Source organism: Solea senegalensis, linkage group LG14, assembly GCF_019176455.1.
Source record: "Solea senegalensis isolate Sse05_10M linkage group LG14, IFAPA_SoseM_1, whole genome shotgun sequence".
NCBI lineage: Eukaryota > Metazoa > Chordata > Actinopteri > Pleuronectiformes > Soleidae > Solea > Solea senegalensis.
The window spans coordinates 11,676,053-11,699,883 of NC_058034.1; the positions used below are offsets into that span (position 1 = coordinate 11,676,053).

General features: G+C 41.3%; 1 protein-coding gene across 14 annotated transcripts in view; it reads left to right on the plus strand.

Moving 5' to 3' along the window:
* The window catches only part of ptprsa (protein tyrosine phosphatase receptor type Sa), a 113,723-nt gene that overhangs the window by 20,266 nt on the left and 69,626 nt on the right, over window positions 1–23,831 (plus strand). For 9 of the 14 annotated variants that reach the window (XM_044043915.1, XM_044043927.1, XM_044043918.1 and 6 more), the window contains exons 4-6: window positions 12,338–12,526; window positions 14,491–14,499; window positions 19,589–19,606. In XM_044043915.1, the coding sequence (XP_043899850.1) occupies window positions 12,338–12,526; window positions 14,491–14,499; window positions 19,589–19,606 (216 nt within the window). The remainder of the gene's footprint in view (window positions 1–12,337; window positions 12,527–14,490; window positions 14,500–19,588; window positions 19,607–23,831) is intronic. The other 5 variants (XM_044043919.1, XM_044043928.1, XM_044043923.1 and 2 more) reach the window with 1 other exon arrangement.

Below are 23,831 nucleotides of genomic sequence, written 5' to 3' on the forward strand. Positions count from 1 at the left end.
TATAGATGTGATGCAGCCTGACTTTAAAATACAGTAGCCTTGTGTTTTTTGAAAGTCGGAGCTGAGAGACGGGAGCAGACAGTTTCTGAAAACAGAGATGACGGCAGGATGTTGGGTAAAAAGTATTTTCTCGTTGCTGTTTATTTCATCACTATCTCCTGTATGTATCAAAAAAAAAAAAAGCACCAGCGCAGTACATGTTTGGAATTGTCAAAAGATTCCATTGGGATTGCTTTCCCCTGACGTCTTTGGGTTTGTGAACTCTTGAAACTCCAGTTGACATTATCTTGCGCATATACGGTTGTTAAAGAGATACTAGAAAACCTAAAATGAACCTAAAAATGTTTATTTCACTCATATTTTTAGACTTTCATAGTGCCAATGTCAAGCTTTTTTGTTGTGTTTATTTTAGAGAAAAAGGTGAGCCTTGGGTATGGGGCAGGAAAAGGAGGGGAGACATGGTGTTTCCTCATGTGTTTGTATGCAAGGCGCAAAGCTGTGTGTTTCGTGATTCCAAGTCAGTGTTTGTATTATGTGTGCAAGAGATGGAGGGAGATAAAGTAATATGGAGCCAGACAGCAGCTGCTGTACTGAGACACTGAAGAAGTGGCAGTATCATCAACTGATCTGGATGTTTCTGCTCTTTCTGCCTGGCTCGGCACTAACCTTTGCCCTTTCGTCCACACATATCCAACAACGCTCGTAGCGAGAGCAGGAAATGTATGCAGAAAAGTGTGGAAGGAAGGCTTTCCTCACTTGCCCTAGTGCAGTAAAACTAGTTCATATCCTATTTTCTAACCAAAGCAGATGTGTTTTAAAATGCCATTTACACCGAAGTGACCACAACGCCAACAGAGTAACGAGAATAAAGGCATGGCGTTTTTAAGGGAGCCTTAACCACTGGCAGACCTTAATGGAGTTTAAGTCCACACTGAGCTACTGCCATACACTCTCTATTGTTTTTGCCAACTGCATTACCTCTACCTTGTCCCCGATAAACACGGCAATTCTCATGCTCAAGATGCACTCACAGCTTCCACCAGTAAAGAATACATTTGTATTGCGATGTTAAGATCTAGTCCCATCAGCGGAGGTTATTCTCTGGACCCATCGTTGCACGAGGCACTTGTTATATTAGCAAGTCAGTGCTAGCAATGTTTGCACTCGCAAAACATAAACCACACGCTCCGGTGTGCGTCTACAATCACAATAACGGACTTGTTTTTGTGGTTATTTGGCTCTTGATTTGAAGGGTGAATTACACGTGCAGCTTGTTTTTATTGCTTTGCTCTCTCGTGGCTGTCGTGAGATGCTACACCTTTGTTGTGATGTCATTCTTTTACTGTTACTGGTGATAATTGTGCTCAGTAGAGGTCAGGCTTGACACAATCAACAGGCAAAGATTGACCAGAGCGATTCTCCTCACACACACATTTGTATGTCACCATTTCACCATTGGAGAAAAAGATCCCCGAGGAAGAAATGTACTTATTTTATAGAGAGTTTATGGCCTCTGAATACTGTGATCCTCAGCACCTTTAATGCAGTATAAATGGGTGATTAAGGGTAGCAGTGGTAGGAAGAAAAATAAAGAGGAAAGAGAGACAGAGAAAAGAGGGGGTGCTGATGGAGCGGGATAAGTGAAAAGAGCTCGCCTCTAGCCAAGGGTGGCTGGCTTCTGAACTTTTGCCATCAATTTCATATAATTCCTGCTCAAGTATAGTGACCCTGCCCACTCTAAGACATCTGGCCCCAGCTAATGTACAGCGCTAGGGTAAAGTATAAAGGAGGGTGAAAAAAGGAGAGTTGATGAGGCAGGGAAGTAAGTGTGTGAATGGGGGGGGTTTATTACTAGCTAGACACGTTCATATAAATTGCTCCTGTCTCACAATAATGACTTGATCATGGGAGTAAATTAGGGCTATATGGGAAACAATATTTTCACAATATCTTTTTTTTTTTTTTTAAATACTTGATATTGATATTTATCACAAGGCCAATGTGGTTTATGAAAATGATCTCAATATTATGTCAAAGGAAATTGACAATACACTGTAAATACACTCAAATAAGGTTTATGATCTGTGTTGCATGTTTAAAATACAGTTATTACCTTTCATTTCAGATAATACCCAGTTAATCACTTTAATGTTAAATGAACGTGTGATAGAAACGATGAAATTGGCTAGTATGGTCAGATTTCGCTATAACACAAATGTTGTAAAATATAATTTTATCAATTCCATGTATTTTAAACAATATGTATAATCTTTCATTTATACTATTCAGTGTATTTCTCAAATGGCAGGAAAAGTCATAGATACAGTACCTTATCACCGTATGATGATATCCAAACTCATGTCTCATGTCACAATATAGATATAATATGCACATATCGCCCACCCCTTGAATAAATTGAAAGGTTATTTAGAAAGGGACATGTGACGGTGATGAGCAATTATTGGATTTAATGAGTAATCATCGTCGTCTTCTGCTAATCCGGGTCTGGGTCATGGGGCCAGCAGCCTCTCTCAACAGCCCCAAAGCGAAATAATCCCTCCAGCATGTCCTGTGTTGGCCCCGAGGTCTCCTCCCAGAAGGACATGCCCAAAAAACCTCCCCAGAGAAGCATCCAGGAGGCATCCTAACTAGATCCCTCAACCACCTCAGCTGGCTCCTGTTGATGTGGAGGAGCAGCGGTTCTACTCTGAGCCCCTCCAAGGGTGTCCGAGCTCCTCACCCTGTCTCTAAGGCTGAGTCCGGCCACCCTGGGGAGGAAACACATTTCGGCCTCCTGTATTCGCCATCTCATTCTTTTGGTTATTACCCAAAGCTCATGGCCATAGGTGAGAGTTGGAACTAAGCCGGAAGGCAAAGCTGTCATTTACCAGTCCATCAACGTTCCAACCCTCACCTGTGGTCGTGAGTTTTGGGTAATGACCGAAAGCCGGAAAAGTCTGAGTAAATCCCTCTGTTTCCAGCAATTGTTTCGATCGAGGTGAATTTGTGAATAAGCTGTTGTATCAGCTCACGTCCTTGGTGCTGTCATTATTTTATTTAATTTTTAGAACATGTTGTTCTTAAATAGCTGGACTGAAAATGTAAATCAGTTCTCTTTAGTTTGAGAATTATTGCTGGTAATGATGCAGTTTTCATATCAATGTGCTGTTGGATGACCAGCATAGATAGACATGGTTTTACTTGCTTATAATGTTAGTAATTCACTTGAGAGGTCAAAAAAAAATACAAATAATTTTAATTGGATTTTAGATGCATACACATTTTACATGTAAAATGAACATGGGGCATTTTATTTTCAATGTCAATATGAGTACAATAATAATATGGAGAAATAGAATGAACTCACAAAGAACTGGAGGAAAGCACTTTTTTTTTAACTGCACACCTAAGCATAGAATGAGAGCTGGGAGAAAGAAGTGCTTGAGCTCATGCATAAAGAAAAGCAAGGGGATATGGCCCTGACCATCAGCTTCATGCATATACATAAGCCACCAGCCCAGGTGACTGTAGACGTGCATACGCAGGTTGTGCTGTGTGCCCTGCAAAGATTGGCAAAGCTCATGCTATGTCCTGCTTGCTTCACAAATGCCCTGCATATGCCACGTGTAGAACAAAAAGTTGAATGTTAAGTTTTAATAGCATGATTTGATCGTTAGACTGATATTACCATATGTGTGCACAAGTCTCTGGGGGAGTCTCTGGGTTCTATAAGATTTGAATATATGCTATGAGTATTGTTCTTATCAGAGTGATGAATGCCAGTGTTTAGAACAACAGCATTCTGAGAAAGGCCAGTTGGAAGATGCTTTCCAAGGTTTTTTGGGGGATTACAAAGCTTGTGTTCTGGAGTGTGGCCCAGATCCAACTGGATTCAAGAGCAACAGCTGTTCATATTTAAAGAATGTTATGCTTGTTGGCTCTTAAAGGGCAATGGCATGTCCAGCATGTGTGGCTTCAGCCCCCTGTCCACCCCATCTACCCAAACAGTTGCAGACCCTCGTTTATCCTGCCATTAAAATAGTTCAATTTCAATGTTGGCCCCATGTCTCCGTGTGTACAGATGAGGTTCTTTTTTCTTTCGGTTTGTTTGTTTATTTTCCTTTGAAATACTGTGCGTTTCATTTTATCGCCATTTTTCTTGGTTCCTTCCTTTTTGACAGATGGTTACGTTTGACAGTTTGGTCTGTCAAATGCAGCTCCAGCAGTAAATGATGGTGCAATTGTAGCTGAAGTCTTCTGCCCACTTTTCCCTCCTAACAATCCTGCTTGTTACTCTGCTTATCAGCATTCTGCGCGCATCCCCTCGATCTTGTCATCTTTTTAAGTGACTTATTTATCCAACGCTCCAACTTATCTCTCCCAGGCGAAGGGCATATTTTGTGTGACCCTTATTGCCGTGTCTGCTAGTCACCTCCACGTATTTAAGTGACATTGAGCAATTACCAGGCAGTCATCTGGCTGGCCCTCTGCTCATTTATATCCCTCACATATTCATGATTGTTGTTCTGCTAACCAAAGGTGCCTGTGAACCTGTCATTAGTGGCCTAATTGCACAATGCTAATGGCCCTCCAAGTCTAGCGCCACCCGTCCACCTCCCTCTAAATCCCCTTTGCAATTACTGTCAGTCTTTGTTTGTGGGTTTTGGTGTTTATTTGGGTTGGATTAGTTGCTTTGGCAGCAGTGGCACAGTGCAACAGTTCAACGCCCTCTGCATATTGTTGTTTTGGCTGCTCAGTGCTTAGCCCTGGTGCTTAGAGGTCTTAGCGCCACACGTCAGGAAATCTTAATTCTCACACATGAGCCCAGATTCACACTTATCATCAAGAACCCCCAAAACTTAATTATTGTTGAATTAACTAATCTCCACATGAAAGAAGAAGAAAAAAAACAACAACCAACAACTCACTTTTGTCACACATGACAATACTATTTTAATAGGACACTTTTTTGTCTGCTAAGCTCTAAAATATTGACAGGGTATTTCTAATGATCACACTCTGTTAAATAATAAATCCCAAAACTTACTTTGCCATTGAAAAAAGTTTATGACTTGACAGCCAAGTGCTGCACCTCAATGAGCTGTCAAAACACCCCGCAGTGCACTTTCTCTTCAGTGTCACCATTAATTAGATATGGCATGAAAAAAATATGTTGCCTACCCTTGTCTTCATGAAGGATACTGACCATTTTACTTCATTTTTTATTTTTATTTTGATATTTGAAAGTTGTACAGTACACCCACAATGTCTTTTACATAACCAGACATTGGCAGTCACTCTGTTTTCATTTTAACACCTTTAATTTCCTGGTGAATGGGAAGTGATAACTAAATGTGACATGTAAAACTGCTGTCTTCTTGGGGTAGCATGAGACATGTAGTCCATTCCATTATTTGCATCTTTGAAAGTGCTTTATCTTTTCATCTGCGTGCTTTAAATTATGACTTACAAAATGTAAGAGTGTGCACACTAGTAAATTCAGTGAAAAAATAGAGTTGCTCTTGTGAAAAACCAGTGGCGATTGCTCTAAGACAGCAAGGAAAGCTCAGCGTCTTGTAAAATGTCGTCAAAGTACGGTGTTGTATTTATATTTTAATACTAAATGTGCGCTAGAACGTGTCACCAGTTCTTTCAGAATCAGCTGTCTATCACGGATGGCAGATCGTCTTACGTGAGTTTTGTATCCTCGTAGCAGCCGCCATATTAAAACCACTTGAAGCTGAGCTTCAACTGTTCGCTAAGGGACGACAGAATAGTTGTTTTTTTTCCCACTGTGCTGAGCTCAACAGTGATTGGACAAATGTGGTGACAACGTGACTTCCAGGGAAGCTCAGCTACTCTGGGAGTCAATAGAGCAGTGGGCGACTGCATGATGATCGGAGGAAGTGTGTGGTATTTGCTCAGAGATATAGCCCATTTTCATTTGTACATATACACTGTAAATTAAAACACAATTATAACTTTTCAGTTTTACATAATTATCGTGTGTCCTTGTTGTAGTTTGCCAAATTTATTTCAGAATTTATGTGTAAATAACTGGGCCTGAAATGAGCTTCCCCTGTTTCAAAGATCACCAAACAATTCTTTTTTTTAAAGTCAGTGAGTGTGCGCATGCCAGAATACATGTCATACATTCCTTCAGCTCACACGGGTTGTATTTTCTTGGGAATAAAGCTCAGCTGTTACTTTACCTTCAATACAACTCTGAAAGAATTAAGCAATAGAAGTAGTAGAAGTCTGACTGACATCAGGGTTGAAGGTGCCCACTTCATATCCACACACAGGCCAGTTACTTTCCACACTCAAGCGCACACACACTTTCACAAACCACACACACACACAAACAAAGCCAGCCATCACTAAACCGGACCTGACTGGTTGGCGTTTCTCTACAGAGAGGCACTTTCTTTAATGGCCCTAGCCTCATCTACTGTCTCCCTTGGAGTTCGCCTGTCTTACCTCAGACGCCTCAGGAGCCTGACAAGAGAGAGCGAGCGAGTGAGCGAGAGAGAAACCTCCCCCAGCTGAAATAGATAAACAGATTTTTTTTTCCCTTTTATATTTTTACTTTTCAATCTCCCTCTTCTCTTTACAAGCAGGAGGTTGTTGGAGCTGTCCTTGGCAATTACCCCTCTCTCTTGTCTGCGCTGTGTCTATCACGGTGGCTCACCGCATCAGGGAAACAATCTATATTGTCCTATTTTTTCTATCAAACACTGGACCCTGGGTGGCGGCGTTGGAAATCATAGGTAGAGCAAAGCCAGCATGCCAGCTGACATCTTTAAACCCTGTAGAGACAATTGCAAGAAAGCTTTCTGAGCTAATGTAAACAAGTAAAGAATGATGAACGTAATATCAAAGCAATACATGTTCTTTACTCTCTAAAAGCTTTTGCTCTTATATTAATTCAACATTAAGGCAAGAAAAACAAATAACTCTCAACCCAATAAGATGCGAGGCATCTTAATTGTAAAGCCCGTCTATGAAGTGCAGAGAAACATTCGTTTTATTTTATTAGAATATTTAAACATTTACTGTAAGATATTTTACGATGCCTTGAATACTGGATTAACATTACGGTTCGGGTATTGATTTTAAACACATGAACATTGGTGAACATTAACAGACAATGACCAACAGGAATTAAAAAAAAAAATGCTAACTTGAATTTCAAAAAAATGACGAGACATTTCATGGTCACATTTTTAAAAGTTACATTCATTCAGTCCTATGTCTCATGACTTGTAGGAAGACGATCTCACGGAGCCTTGAAGTCCTTTAGCTCCAAACTTCTGCCTTACTTTCAGCAGCATGCTATACTTTTTCAATCTCTTTGACTCCTGTCTTCCTTTGTCACTTTTCGCTCTTCAGCTCTTCCCCTCTCTCCCCTTTTCTCATCAGGCCTTTCAGACAGTTTCCCTTGGGTTGTATTTTTGGAGAATCAGATCTGAATATTGCCCTTCGTGGCTAGATGCACGAGGTGAGGGGAATACCAATGGGGCATTAGACATCTTTCTGGGAACGGAGCAGGGGGGGAAGAGGGTGAGTGCTGGCCCTATAATAACCATTATTCAGCTGAGATGGCTATCTGGAGAGGGCTATCGGGCCTGGAGACACTGTGATTAGATTTTCCCTGTGTTGCTATTCTTCTCTGTCCCTGGATCACTGTTCCCCTGTCTTCCTTTGTATACATCTCAAGCAATTCAACAGGGATCCTATTGGCCATACATTTCAGGAAATGTCATGGAAAAGGTGCAAGGCAGGAAAAGTGCAGAAATATCTGAAACCAGTGGCTAGGAGTCAGCACTTTATCGTCCACATCGGCGACAACTTGGTGCCTACACTGACTGTTTGGAGTGAGTCCTCCACCAACTCGTGCTGCACACGTGTGCAGTGGACCTGTTGGGTGGAAAGGAATTCAAATTTGACATTCATATCAACATATACAAAACTATATGTACTCTGTTATTCGTACTATACACATGGAGTACAGTAGGGATAGATAGTGCTGTGTTGTGCTGCTGTGTATGGTCATTACGTGCACATCTGTTTATTCAAACCACATTTATGAGCAAAACCATTGGTATTCCTCATTGTCTCCCACTGTGTTTTATATGCTTTTACATGCGCAGCTTCTAATCCTAACCTCTGTTTCTCCTACCCCAGTTTACTCCTCCTTTCTTGTTCTCTCTCTCTCTCTCTCTCCCCTTCTCACTCGGCCTGTCTCCCAGCAGTTCCTCTGTGGTATTATTACACAAACCTGCTTAAAGCCTGTGTCTCTATGCTGTGGCGCTGGGTAATCAGTTAACCTGATTATCCTGCTGATGAAATTAAATCATTTCAGTAAGTGAAAATAATAATATGAGTAATAGGTGCGGAGGATGGAGCACCCCACAGCAATTTGCTTCAGTCTCAGTAAAACCGACAGTCAGGTTTTTACCTCTTTGCTTCTCTTTTTTCTCCCTCCACTCTGTGAGATAATTAATGGCTTCAAATAAGCGGCTTTAAAGCCGGCGTATCAGATTTTGACACCAGATGAAAATGCATGAGGTGTGCAGCATAAAATAAGTCCACACAGTAGAATAACATCTTCACCAACCATTTTACAGGGTTAGTGGTGCAGTTGCATCTGTAGCTTATTTAGTATTTAAGTGCCACGCAAGACTTAGAATTTTACATACAATTTACAATAAGTTGTGCATACATTGTCTATATTGTTTATTCTGAAAAACATACATTAGGAAATATGGTATACACAATACCAAGAGATAGTGAATTATATGTTATTATGCTGCTATGTAGTGGAAAAGGAGCTTGAACTACCAATATGGACAAAGTGAAAGAGCTCACCCAGCTGTTTATTAAATTCACGAAAGTGTAGGTTTGTAGAGTCATTTCTATACCAGGCAAAAAAAAGAAAGTGATAGTTTGGTAAGAGTGCGTTTGTGGAAATGGGATTAGTCAGGAGAATTTAATGAGTCTAAAGGACAGACCTTTTAAGAGGGCCACATTTAGCATGATAGAAAGCAGAATGCAACAGCAGGCATGAGTCGGCAGATTAACAACCAGGCAATGACTAAGCTGACCAGAGGCTGATTAAAGGCTTTGCACCTGTCACTTGTGTAATGATATTAAATGGTGTAGCAAAATTAAAGACTATTATGGATAATGATGGTACTCAAGCCAAAAATAGCCTAAGAGAATAACAGAAAATCATCATCTTAGTAAGGTAAACTAAAGACTTTAGGAGGCTAAGCTTTGGATTCATGCTGATCATGCCGGCTGTTTCATCTGGTGGACTGTTTGTCAGACTGGGCTTGAAAAATGCCTCCTTGAGGACACAAACAGTCAGGGTAAAATAAACAATAATTGGTTCCTGCAGGAAACAAACAGTAGGCAACTCCAAGGCCTGAATTCCGGGCACAATACTGACTATAACTTCAGCATGTGTACCGTAGCTCTGAAGCATGATGATTACTGGCCGAAGTGACAGAGGATGCTCTTGGCAAAATAAACAGCCGCATTGTCATTGACCAGTAGGAGCACATTTGTTGGTTGTATTTGGCCTTTGAGGATTTTCTCACCACACAGAACCCTCAGTACATATCACATAAATGCAATTGCCACGCCACTACGGGGGAATGGCCCATGGGGATTCTAGGGTACTATCAGCCCGTGTCATTGGTTGCCTTCTTCTCTTCAGTCAGCCTGGCTAACCCTGAAGTAACACTCTCACGATGAGTGATCTATTTATTTTTGCATGGCCGCCTTTATCGACGGAGTCTGTAAGCTTCAGGGTGAAAGATGATATCAGACTGTATTACTAGGGAAGTAAGTGACCAGCATACATGCCATTTATTCAGGAAAGGCTGTCAGTGTTGTATCAGGTCAGTGCAGCTGTAATGATAGCATAATCTCTGTGTGAATCTACCTTCGTCTTGATTACTGCTGTTGTGGTTGGTTGCGTTTTTTTTTTTCCTCCCTACTTGTCCTGGCCTCCTTTGCTCCTTCAGACAGATTCCCTCTGTCTTTTGCCTAATTTTATTAGCCTCAAGTTCACTTACTGAGTGTGTGTGTGTGTGTGTGTGTGTGTGTGTGTGTGTGTGTGTGTGTGTGTGTGTGTGTGTGTGTGTGTGTGCGTGTGTGTGTGTGTGTTTTCTGCTTGTATAGGTCTCTGTGCAGTGCATTCAGTGCTTGAATATTCTACATTGATGTTTGCCACAAGTCAAACCTAACCTTTGCAGGTTCCCTTTCCTTAACAGAGTTGCCTAGAGAGGTACAAGTGTGCAACACCTATTGTGGCACCTTTTATACATGGATCATTTGTGACGTAGAGAAGAGGGAGTTTGGAAGAACATAGTGCTCTTACTTGTCATTGAGTTTCTCAAGTGAAGTGTGGTCTTGCCATTGCTGTTCTTGCCTGTGGATTGGCATGAAGAGATTATACAGAGGTGATCATTAATAATCCATGTAGAGATACAACACAGAGCCTAAAACTCTGCCTGTAAATGCCTGTACTTTGTTGAACCTAGCATTGAAATATTCATTGCACTCCACCGATGTCAGCCTTACTTAGAGGTAACCTGTCTGGACTTGGTTCGAGACCATCTAGTTCTCTTTCTGTTCTCCCGTATGTTAAATTTTAAAGATTCAATTTTCAAAATGTGGCTTCCTGCGACTCCATGTCCCTTCATCTCTAAGCAGTCCGAGTGCACAAAGCAATGCAGTATTCATGGCAACACATTTATGATAGAAATGAAATAAAACATATTTAGGACTTACAAGTACACTATTTGTTCCCAATCTCTTTTATTTAAAAAAAAAATTGCATGACAAATTAGTAGTTTTAGCATTATTTCATTGTGAAGGTCAAAAGTGGAGAAATGTATTACCAAATAAGTGAAGGCAGACAGACAGACAGAACCTGCTTTTAGAGTGCGTCCAAAACTGCACTCATATCCTGTAATTTAGTGCTTCCCGATAGTCTGCGACACCACCATGATGTCTACAGAGTGGATATGAGGTCATTGGCTCAGCAGCTGAACAGTGACCTCAGCTGTGCCACTGACCAGCATCTTAGTCAGTGAATCTTACACGAGCTGTAACGTGGCCTTGAGCTTCTGATGTATATTACACCTTAGGGTTCTTCCCCTCGACTCTCATCATCTTAGAATGAGTCACTGCTCTGGCTCCAGTCAGGGTAGAGGTCAGACAATGTGACCAATGGAACTAATTGCCCTAAGAGGAGCCTGTGTGAGGAGAGCAACGGCCGTAGCGCGCTCTGTCATCTTTGAACAGTGAAATGACTGCGCGATCATGATTATTAGCTCCAAGGATAACTACAGTGTTTGTTAAATGGACACATGTACTCACAAGTGTTCTTGAATTAGCATCGCAATAATGCAAATCTTATATCTGAGTTATCCTGCGTCTCAACCAAACGATTTTGCATGGCTCTGTTTCACCTCAGATCATCGCTCGTGGCATTTATTCCACTAAACTATTAGGCATTACTTTTCATTATAGTGTTTCCCTTGTTGGCTTTTGCTTTTATAGCCATACAGCCATTTATTTACCCCTTGTTATACAATAATAAAAGCACAGATACAGTGTCTTTTCTAAAGGCTTTCTAACAGGACACGTGGTTCTTAATGGACAAGTAGATAGTGGGGATGGCAGTCTAATCAGCAAGCATCTGGTTACAGGATGGTTTCTCCAACAATTAAAAAGCCATCTCGTTATCTGAGAAGGAAAAAAATCGAGGAAAGCGTTGTATACGGTTTATTCGCTCTGCTCTTAAACGTCTCCAGTGCCTTCACACATAATATCGGCCCAAGGGTGAGCCAGACTCTTAATGAAATAGAGTATACGTTTACTTAACGCAGTATATCTTGGGTTATGCATTTATCTGTTCGCCATGCATCCCCATTTGTCTCAGTGGTCAAAAGAAAATAAGCAAAATGTCAAATACAGCCATATAATTTGGCTCTGTGGTGTTTGTGTTTTTACACTTTGGGATGAGATGTATGATTCCATGGTTTATGGGAATGCTGGCTCTGTTGAGTATATTTATCCACGTACTAATTCATGAGGAATTGTTTTTAGTTACACTGTAACATAAATGTCGATTACATTAGATTATTTTATTAAAGGTTTCTTATTAGTACTGTGTCATTGTATTTACTATATAGCAGACCAGCAGACACTTACGGCAGGATAATTCATTGTGACATTGGGAATTTCACGAGTTGTAATCCCAGTGTTGGCGTTTCTAGTCAGATGACTCATGTGCACTTTTTTATTGTTCATTTTGCAGAGGACCTCCTCCCACCAGGCTTCCCTAACATTGACATGGGCCCTCAACTGAAAGTGGTGGAGCGCACTCGGACGGCCACCATGCTCTGTGCTGCCAGCGGCAACCCTGACCCTGAAATCACCTGGTACAAAGACTTCCTGCCCATTGACCCTAGTGCAAGTAATGGAAGAATCAAACAGCTACGCTCAGGTAAGAAAAAGTCAAAATATTATGTATTATGTCTCTTGCTAACGCGAGCATTTTGTTTGTTCCCTCAAGAAATATCTATTACATTTGACATGTGTTTTGTTTGTGCTTTGCAAATTAAGTGGCTACAGTGCCCAATCTTTCCTCATGAACTTTTCAGCAGACCCATATCCACACTTATTAACATAACACTTTTCCCAAATAAACCTATTGTTTCCATTTTTTGGTCTCGGTTCCAGTGATCTCAATTGGTTTGCATTTGGCCAACAAATCTGAAAATGCATTCAAACCACAAAGGAATGTGCAATCATTGAATTGGATTAAGACAAACGTATATATTCACTTTCTACACTTTCTAGACTGTGACATGAGTGACAAAAATCAATAAAGGAAATTAGGTGTCAATCACTTTGTGCTCTCACTTTTAACAAGAGATAATTATCTGGTATATGTGTTGAAAAACTGGCGATTGTATTTAAGAGTGCAGCATTACTGATTGAGGTCAGATAATTCACAACATCCCAGAAGTGTGTCATAGTCCACAATGAGAGCAAAGTCCACATAATACTGTCACGACTGTCAGTGTTGGATATGTTGTCCTGTTCCAACTGATTAAACTCCACCGAGAGGCCCAGTAAAGCAAAGTCTAATTATATTGCTAATTAAGTGCAGACCCGAGAGTGTCCTCGGGCAATAAGGGGTAGATATTTTAGGTCGATGATTTGTCACCATTTGAAAAATCCAATGGCTCCTACTTGATTTGTTACTGCAAACGTAAATCAGGGTGGACACCACTAAATAAAGAGTCTGTTGCCATTGAGTTCCTGCCCTAGTTGTGACTCTTGTGGGCTATGTTCCAAATAATCGAAGTTGTTATGTCATTATCCGTGCATGTTCGCAGTTCTCTTTTGATATGATCTAACTTATCGATATTGACGTCAGGTTTGGCCCAAATTGTGGGGGTTAGCTCTCTTTCATCTTTCATAGGGATCTACCCTGGTCATGTCATGTTAAGTCTCCACAAGAGGAGTGGACTCCAATGTTGATGTTTGCACATTTCTCTATATTATTCTCCCAATTGACAACACAACTTAGTCTGATTCAGAGTATCTGATGTGTTATCTATATTCCAGAAGATTGACTGTACTTTACTGTATCATTACATCTTGCCATGTTGATACATATTAAAGATGCATTTCCACAGGACATGGATAACTAAGGTAATCGTAAAAAGTAGTGTTTGGGTACCATGCAGCCTCAACAGGTTTGCTCAGCTTATAGTAGCTAATGTTACAGCGAAGGTTTGATATTCAAACATATTAAACGACCCGAAGGCTACCAATATACGTGTTAGATGTTAAGGTTTACCAGCTAACTGTGTAAACCCGGCATGGAATCGTTCTCATTAACGGAGAAAGAAATAGACAAAGAGAACGACCTGTCTGTTGTAACTCTTGTGTGTTATTGTTTCATGATTTCCTCAATTGTCTGTGTGTGTCCTGTCTAACTCAAAGAGACTGCTGTTTTCTATGTTTGTGTGTGTGTGTGTTCCGTCTGTTTTTGTGTCTGAAACTCTAATGTGTCTCAGTGCACATTTTAGAGTCTTCAACACATGTCATTGGGCTGTGACAAATAACACAATTAAAAGCTAAAAAAACTCAATAAATTAAAATAAACCAATATAATACAGTACTAAAACTAAGACTACATCTTTGACATTGATGTGTTGATGTGATTTTTTACAAAGACTAATGCCTATAATTAGAAGTTTTTGTGCTTTATCAAGAAAGAATTTACATTTGCGACTTCATCACTCATGTGATGTCTAATGATAATGAGAATTCCTAAAATACTTAAATGGGATACCTTTCATTCTTGGGTGGCAGTCACTTTCAGCCTTAACCTAAAATACTTTGTTGTTCTTTCCCTTTTTTCTGTTTACTTTTCTTTTGCTTTGTCATTTCCAGAAACATTTGGTAAGTGTCTTGCAAAACCCAGCAAGCCCACCCACTCTCCTTGAAACAGATGGCATATTTAAACTACTATCCAAAATGCATGCATCCCCTGCTCTCCCTTACTCTTGTCCTATTTTGCCACTTGTTTTTGTATTTATGGTTTGTTTCTATTTATCCTTTTACTTTTATATTTACCCACACTCGTCCTGGTGCCAATTTTGTTTTCTTTCACCTGCACAGAAAGGCAAATGAAGGATAAATAGCACCATGACTTGAGAAGGTGGATAGGCACCACTGTCCACTTTGATTCAGCTCAGATTTTTTTTATAAAATATACTGTATGTGCAAGTTTTAGCAAGAAACTAGCTCTTACTTTTTTCTTGACCATATTCATATTTTATTGCAGAATCCCCCCCGTCACATCGTATCCTCTCTCTCTACTGTGCTGTAAAACAGGAGGCTTAGAGAACATAATTGGACTCTCCCTGTGAAGTCAAAGTCATTCCAACTTCTTGTTAAAATATATGGGTGGTTGAAACACAGCTTTCAGTGTGACAGCTTTGTTGTCTCAGCAAATCCTTGGATGGTGCACAAAGCCTTGATGGGGTCTGAAAGGATCTTGAGTTCCTTCCAGGTGAAGGCCACTTCAGGACCATTGTATGGCCGCACCCTCCAATCCCACACTTGGTGCTGGGTCAACATGTTCTGCTCTCACTGAACCGACCCCCATCCTCACTGCCTTACAGATCTGTAGCTATGGTTTGTTGCTTGTTGCTCCAGGGTGAGGGCTCAAGTGATACTTACATTTGGCCACATTTTGTAATTCCCTGTGAGCCCCACTACTTAAAGCCAGTTCACTATTTATACCAGGACAGGAATGTAAATGACTATTTCCCTTGTTCCAGGACCAAGGCTCTCGTAAAGTAATGTAAGCTTTGGGGTCTTACTTTTTTTAGTCCTTCTGATGGAAAGCACATTGAGCAGCTCAGCAAGATTTATGCTGGTGAGAAAACCGCTTGCACTCTCGAGCCCCTCAGGCTGCCACCTTCACATGTCTTCAGCAATTCGAGATGCCATCTTGGGTCTCACGATTTTAGTATTTGTCCTGTGTTCTACAAAGATAAACGCGGTGCCCTAAACAGAACAAACGTCGAGGTTCTTGGGGGCAGAATTTTCAATTCTTCCATTGGTCAGATTGCTGTTGACAACTCCTGGGTGCTACCTTTGCTCTCTTGCTCCAGGCACTCTATTAAGCCTAAGGGGGGTAACTGTGAGGCGAAGGGAAAGGATGCTTTCCCTCCGATAAATTGTAAAATAGAGTTTATTTTGCCAACAGTGAACTAGATCTTGTTTAGACCTGGTACTAACATCCATCTCAGGTGATGTAAAGGTGTGAACATACTTAAGACACATTGAGGAGGTTCACTTAAACCCCATCCAAAAGTGCTATGGATCACTTATGACCACAGTCTTTTAGTAGTTTGTAGACAAATGTGTCCCAGGCTAAGGATGACCTACACAGTCGATGTCTCCTGGCCTTTTTCACAGTGAACCAAAAATATCTTTACACTTCTCTGCATTTCCCATATATATCGATTTATTCTTAGCCACCACAACAGTATTGACATTGACTACCACATATTGATCTTCTATCTCTCCCTCACACTCACACACACACCCTTGTTCACACAGCTACCCTTCTAAGGACTCTCATTTACTTTGATTCATTAGAACAGCCTTTCCATAGTGTTACCCTGAGCCATCTACCTTATTAAGACTAACTTTTGGTTCCCATGAGGATCACTAGTCCTGACAAGGTCAGTGTTAACATACTGTGTGTGTATATTTGCATATACAGCGGGGGAAGAAAGATTGCTTATTGTACACGCGCGTGAAAGCACATTCATATACCAGGTGTGAACTAACAAATGTCCTCTTGTGATGGGATCACTCAAGACAGATGTCAATATCAGGTCTGAACAAGGCCACGGTCTAGAGGGGTTTTGAAGCCGTTGTTTGCTTGATAGCGGACTTGCTGCCTGGCTGCTTCCCATGTGCCAGATCATGCTGTGCTCACGGGGCAGTGATATTTGGGTCTGGATTCCCTGAGGAGCTCATCTAGAGGTGTGGAGGGAGCCTGACATTTCTCCCCTGGCAGCAGACCCCAGGCCCCTCACTGGCCTTGTTAGCCAGAACAGATTAACAGAGGACAGATAGACAGTGAGACAATGGGGGAGGGGCACATATCTATAAATATCATTGTCCGTGTTTCGTAAAGGTTTTTAACAATGACCTTACATCGGGCAAGTCCCTTACTCATAGATTTACTCTGTGCACATTCCACTATAAATGCTCTTCAAGTTGTGCTCACGTTTATTGGCACATCTGCAGCGAGCGGCTAGGTCCGCTGCAGATGTGGCAACAACGAGCAAAGTTTTCCTTCAGACCTGTTGTGACCCCCCCACCAGGATCCCATATGGGTGTCTACGGTGATGAAAAGGTCAGCCAGATTCCCTCTGGAGGGTGGTCAGACTTTGTGTCAACCAATCACGCAACCCTGTGTGCGCCTCACATGGAGATGGGCAAGATCTCAAGAGGCCAAGTTGCCTCGAGCCAGGATACATTCTTAAATAATATTTGAAATGTATTCAGATGGTTGTTTTAACAAAACAGCTGGGATGTTCTGCAGAGAAGATAATGCTGCAATGATAACGTGAGGAAGCCTGTGGCATGTTGAGGTTTATTTAGGTCATTGTCGATCTAATCTCGTCAACCCCCTTTAAAGCTTAGAATGAGAGTTATATGTCCAAATGTTGAGTGAATCTGCCTTTGTTATTGAACACTGGCTGCTCAGACCCTTGGATGAGGTTTATTTATTTAATTTTTTTCCTCTTCTTACTGCTTTATTTTTTAAGAATTAGACCATTTTTCTCCTATTTTTTTGTTCAACCAATGACCTTGAACTTAACCATCTGTCTTTCAACCTCACCCTACTCATTACTCTTCTCTCTTTTTCAGTCACTCAGTATTTTACAAGGTTCACGTGATGATGGCCTCTCCTTTTATAAACCTGCTTTATTAACCTTAACCTAAACCTTAACCTTACCCTCACATTAACCTTGACCTAAACCTCACCTAACCTTGAAAGTAGTAACCGCAATCCCCGACTAAAATCTCATCTCAGCAAAAGCAAAATAAACCTGCTTCCTGCAGCCTCTAATCAAACTCTAACTCCGTAACACTGTAACCTTCCCACAACCCTTTTGTCTTTTGTGTTGTGATTACCTATGATTATGTGGTCGCCAAAATCATTGCAGAAATAATTACAATGTCACTGTTGTTTTGCCTGGTTTCCCAATGACTGTAGTAGATGTACGTGCTTAGAGCAGAGTTTATGGATACTCTACATTCATAGTATTTCTCAAAATCTAACAAACACATAAAATTCAAGAACATGTTAAGTTGTATAACTAACACAAACAAGCTGATATCAATTTGAATCACTCTATTTTTACATTTACAGCTTTTGCAATAGATTATTTACACAGGATTTTACTGTATGACTTTAGTTACTATCAACATAGCCTTTAAATATATAGCCCAATACTACATCCGTATATTTTGAAATGCATATAAAGCACAGTGAAGTGCACAGCAACCCTGAGGAAGGAAATCTGTCCACATGCGTGCATTGCAAACCAGGCACAACTTCAAACTCAGTGATTACTGCCTCTTCCCTGCTGGTATCACAAAGGATGCATCTTCACACGGAGACGTAACAACTGTCCCATGTGACATTTTTATTTTATTTCTAGGAGAGATATTGTTCTGTGGGCTGAGCATATAAATTATTGTTGGTATATATTGTATGTATGTATGGATGGATGGATGCATACCAGGGCTGGGTCTATAAAGTTAGGTTCAATGGGATTTGCATGACATTGACCCTCAGCTCTGTGCCTGCAGGCTGTCTTTGCTAAGTAGTCCACCTCTCCTGGATTGATGCCACCCTGCTGGCACTCTCGAGGGATGGCCAAGGGCATGTTGCTGCCATGAGTCATCCGTAGATTTTAAGAGGGAAACTAAGAAAAAGGCGGGGGGGGGGACTAAAATACACACAAACACAATGCAGGATGTTGACAGAAATTAGCATAAGGCAAAAAAAGGAGTTTGGGGAAAAACTGCTGCAAAACAATGGGATAGAAAAAGGACAGTTACCACGCCTGCCCACGCCCTAACATATGCCTATAAGGTCTGCATTTTATATTGGACCAGGATCTTGGGCTACATTTAAAAAGCCTACGAGCCACCCTACTGAATAAGCTCAATATTTTATTGTCCCTAATGGGACATTTGGCATGCAGTCAAGCATGTAATACAATACAGACTCACAATAAACAAAGAATTGAGAAGCATGCAGCGCAACTCCCGGTAAAAATAAAACAGTTGGGAAGACGGAGAGGACCGAAATGAACAAGGAAGAATGGGTAAAGCTTGAGGTGAAGAGTCTGTCTGACTCAGTTAAGCAGGTTTACGACGTAGGATGAAAAACAATTTCGATTTGTTTGATTTTGCTTGCGGTTGTCTGAGGGTGCAGTCTGGAAGTCTTGTTCAGTGGAGACTCCGGTTGTCCCTCAGCAAGTAGTTTCCATACTAATATCTGACAGAATAGTGAGACCCTAAGTGTTTTACTGACCTCTTATTCAAGGTCACTTGGCTGGGAAAGGGCTACTGCCACTGAAGCGATCCATGTCAATAAAAGGTCGAAACTCTTACTCTCAGCGTTATCAGCCAGGTTGCAGCCATGATAAAACTCATGCCAAGACCTCAGGCCTTTTCTGCTCCGTCAGTGAAACATTTTGTTTCTAAATCTATGGCAAGTCAGATCGAAAGTGGCCAGTGAGACGAGTACGCCATAACCATATAAACCTCCCAGTTCCTTTGTGATACCAACAGCGAGAGGTATTGTTGTTTTCAATGGGAAAAAATAAATAAATCGATTACTTATTTCCAGTGACCCACCTTCCGACCCAAATAACTCCTCTAACTATTACTAACATTAACCTTGAATTAAACTGATGTTGTGTCTTCGTTTTTGTGTCTCCTCCAGAGGGTACCCCAATTCGAGGTAAGAGCCATCACAGTAAAAAAGGGAAGAAAAAATAAATACTTAAACTGATACATAACCAGAAATAACCACTCCTAACTCCACCCCAACTGACTAAATATGGGGAATACCAAGAAGCCTTTTCCTTCATAAAATGACAAACCTCTCATGACCACTAACATTTCTCTGTCGTTCATGTTTTGTGTCCTGTGTCCACTATGTCTGTGGGTGTTGACATAGCGTATGTTTTCCACACGTCGTCATTAATGTGCACTTCTTCCACCTCTGTGGGCATTCCGTGTTTGTTCCTTTCTACAATCTTCGCCACATCATCAGTGTCAGGAAACCCCCAATGAGCAAATCAAATTTGGTTGCCGACTGGTTATTGTATAACGGAAAAGCAGTGTGACTGTGATGAATTACACACGAGACTTTGTTAAAAAAATAATCCATCGTCTCATATTTTTCCATTTTCTCAGACAATTTAACGTTCCCCTTTAAATACCCACCAGGTTTTGTTGCCGAGGCATTTTTCTCCCAGTTGATTCAATGTGGTCGATTGTGTTTGTTGCAAAAATGTTTTTTGTTCAACAGGTCGTGCAGGTAAGTGAAAATCTCAATTTGCCATGTGCGTTTACGAAATTGAATAAACGTCTTTTAGGTTTTGAAGATGAGCCCTTACAGCAATAGAACACGAAGGTGAAAGTTCTCCATCCTCCACCGTTTCACAAACAAACTGACATCTCTAGGCAGTGGCCTTTCCATTTTTAACGCTACCCCTCACTCCTTTAGCACCCTCAGTTCTCACTAACATAACATAACTCAGCCCTCTCTGCATAAAAGGTCTCATTTATCACATCGCTTCGAACAAAAGCAGGCGTGACTTATGAACTTTTCATTTGCATAATGAAATAAATAGCCTGGAAAAAAAAAAAGAAGAAGTGATTTCTCTCTACCACGTTACCACATGAGAACACCGAAACTCCATCAGGAGTGCATGGCGCTTAGGTAGAAAGAAAACCAATTTCATAGCTGGAGAGAGATGCGGCGTTGTATAATTGAGATCAAGGTGTCTGCGAAGGACATGAATACTTTGTTTGCACAGTTGCATGCTCTCACATTGATGCAGACTTTCATCTGCTTTGAGCGCACTCTTCCTGTTCAGAAAACAAAGCTCTTTGAAGTTTTAGGTGAGGCACGATTGTCCTTCCGCCGAGTCATATTGCATCACTCCACGTGAGCACGGATTCACGCCATGTCAAACGTGCCTCCATACGGTGCCGCCCAGGCGCTGGCCTAGAGGGAAGCGATAGGTATAAAGGTAGCTCGACTCCCTACCTGGTTTATTACTGATTCCATGAGAGCGTTACAAGCCACCAGATGGGCGCTGACAACAATGGCGTCACACACGGGGCCACATGCTGGTGCGATCACAGTGTACTGACCTTCGGGTGGTGACAGAGCGTTCACGAGTGACAGCGAGGACACGGAGGGAGGAAACTGCAGGTCCAGACTTGAGTGTCTAGTGGTCACTCTGGTTGTCTTCTTATGGTGTGATAGCGATAGTTGCAGGTAGTGTATTCGGCTGTAACACTTGGCAAACACAGTCGCCAGTGAGATGGGATTTCACAGGGCTTTCGGTCTTTCTACATCATGCATAAGAATGCAATTGCAGTGTGAAGTTTCCTTGCTGTTTTCAACTTTTGCCAGGTCTGATGTCAACCTTTCCCATGCAATTATAAATACTGCGCGTATAAATATTTTAGTAATGTAGTAGCAGGAATGTCTTTGCACATTTGCTCTTCAATCATTATATGTAGTGTGCTGTAACGCTGTTCGTATCGTATCCTGAGAGCGACGTCCGACACAGGAATCCAACCGAACGATGCCGAACTGTAGATCAGTTAAATAGACTTAAAACATTCTGAAAACATGCGTTAATCGCCAACATTTAGCAAAGAAATGTCTAAAATCTTATTTAATAGAGGAGTCTGGTTTATTTGGCGACAGCACTGCCGAAAGCCGGCGAACATGAGCCGGATCACAACCTCTTCCGCTTTATTTTAATTCAGTGACCGTGTCAGACGCAGTCTGCGGTCTGGTTATGTAGGAAGTACAGAACCTTTCTTTTTAATTAACGGATTCACGTGTGTTTGTGTCGCATATGAAACGACAGCACTGCAGTTTCCTGCAGCCGTGCTATAACGACCCTGTCCGTGTTACGGAGGTATTCTGGCGAATGGAAAACGAGTAAAGGCGAGCCACGCCGAGCCGAGTGGCGCTAGTACTGTAAAGTAGAAAAGCGTCAATACAGACTGTGGGAAACAGACACAGGCGGTTAATCAGTTATTAAATTGTCAAATTATTTGCAGCAATAATCATTAACATTCCTACGTATACAGTAAGGGGCTAATTGTGGCTCTTAATTGCACTGTAGTAGAGCTTTAATGAGGGGATGTTGTGATGAGTTCATGGAGGAGGAATGGCAGGAGAGGAGAGGAGATGATAAACGAGTGACAGGCGTGAACTGAAAACGCGAGGTAAAATGAGGCAAAAGAACAGTGTGCCACCAACTTGCCCGAGTGGGACGCAGAAGGAGTAAGAGGCAGGAGAAGAAAGAGTGCGACTGGGCCAGCCATTTTGTTGATCGCCTAAACAAATCAATCAAGGCCCGCTGGAGCACACTAATTGAATTACACAAATGGGACTGGGGGGGCACAGACATGACAAAGCTGCTACAAAGCACCGGCCGGGGTGGGCAGACCACGGCTTGAGGCACTTTGTGGAATTAATCATCCATGGCTTGCTTTTCTTTTATTCCCTCATCTGTCCTGTTTTTTTCTCTTTCTTTCTTTCCCTCTCTTCATCCCTGCACTTTCTATTGATGTGACTTTGATTTTGCCCCTCTCTTTTTTTGTTGTTGTTTTTTTCAGATCTCTTACTCACCCCCATCCTTATACCTCCTCCCCTTTATTATTTCCCCTTATTCATATCAGTCTTTATTAAAGCTAAATATAGATGCTCGTCTCAAAAATAAATTTGATTCAGATTTCTGATATGATGATTCATGCTCACTGGCATTGAAACGTGAGGAAAAAGCCCCGCCTTAGTGGGAAATCTAAACCCTTGCAAACATTTATTAAGAAAATATTGAGATTTCAATAGACTGAAAACTATTGGCACAAAGTATACAGCACCAGTGCAACAGTAAGTATCCTAGAACCTGAGCCATTTGTTTCATTGTGTTTAGGCATTCTTATTTAGTATGACAACCTTCAGCGTTTTTGGCGCTCCACCGAACACCCTGCAGCATGCAGCGCCTTTAACCAGGGCAGCTGTCAAGGCTGCCACGATATCTCAGACCCACTACAGCCTTCTTTGTTGAATAGACGAAGGCAGTGACGCAGTCATGCAGCCAGGAGCTGCAGCAGTGCTTTGGCCATTTTGAATGTTAGTGGGTAGAAAGGATCACTTTGCCTTAGATGGAGACTAACTGATCCTACTAAAGTTAGTCCTTTCATATCAATAACTTGATTTGCTTAAATAAGAGCCATGTTTGGTTTTTTTTCTTTTGTCTTCTGTTTGGATCTTTTTATGCTTTACATCTGACCCAGAGAAATATGAATTAGCAGGGGTGGCACCTTCTGTGAGCAGTTTTGGATTTCAGACAGTGTCCAACATGAGCAAGATATATCAAGTCAAGTACCCATGAAATAATTGCACGGCCCTTTGGAGTACAGTTGAGGTCAAATACCTGAATTAATGTTTCAGTAATATGCATGTGGAAGATTAAATATTTCTCTAATTAAGTAAAAGAACATTAGCGACAAAAGAGAGCGATTATGTAACTGCTCTTTTCCTCTCCTTCCCAAACTCGGCTTCCTTCTCAAACATTTGTTGAAGGTAGATCTAATTTGATCGAGTACTTTATGTACAATTGCATAAAATCATTAATCATTTTGTGACCCCAAAGTGAACCCTCTTCCCTCATTTTTAGAATGAACAATAACAGACAGGCCTGAGACAAGGAACAAGAAACGTATATGAAATAGAATTCATTTCCATACTCCCGTCTCTCATTGTTCTTCCATTGTGCCTTGCTTCCTTTATGTCTCCTTTCTATGATTCCTTCTAGGAGTTTCTCCTCCCGTCTTCATCTCACATATTCCCACTCTCTCCCTGTGCTCCACTAGTGGAGGGAGTATTCATGTGCTCATCACAATTCTCCTCTTTGAAATAATAGCAA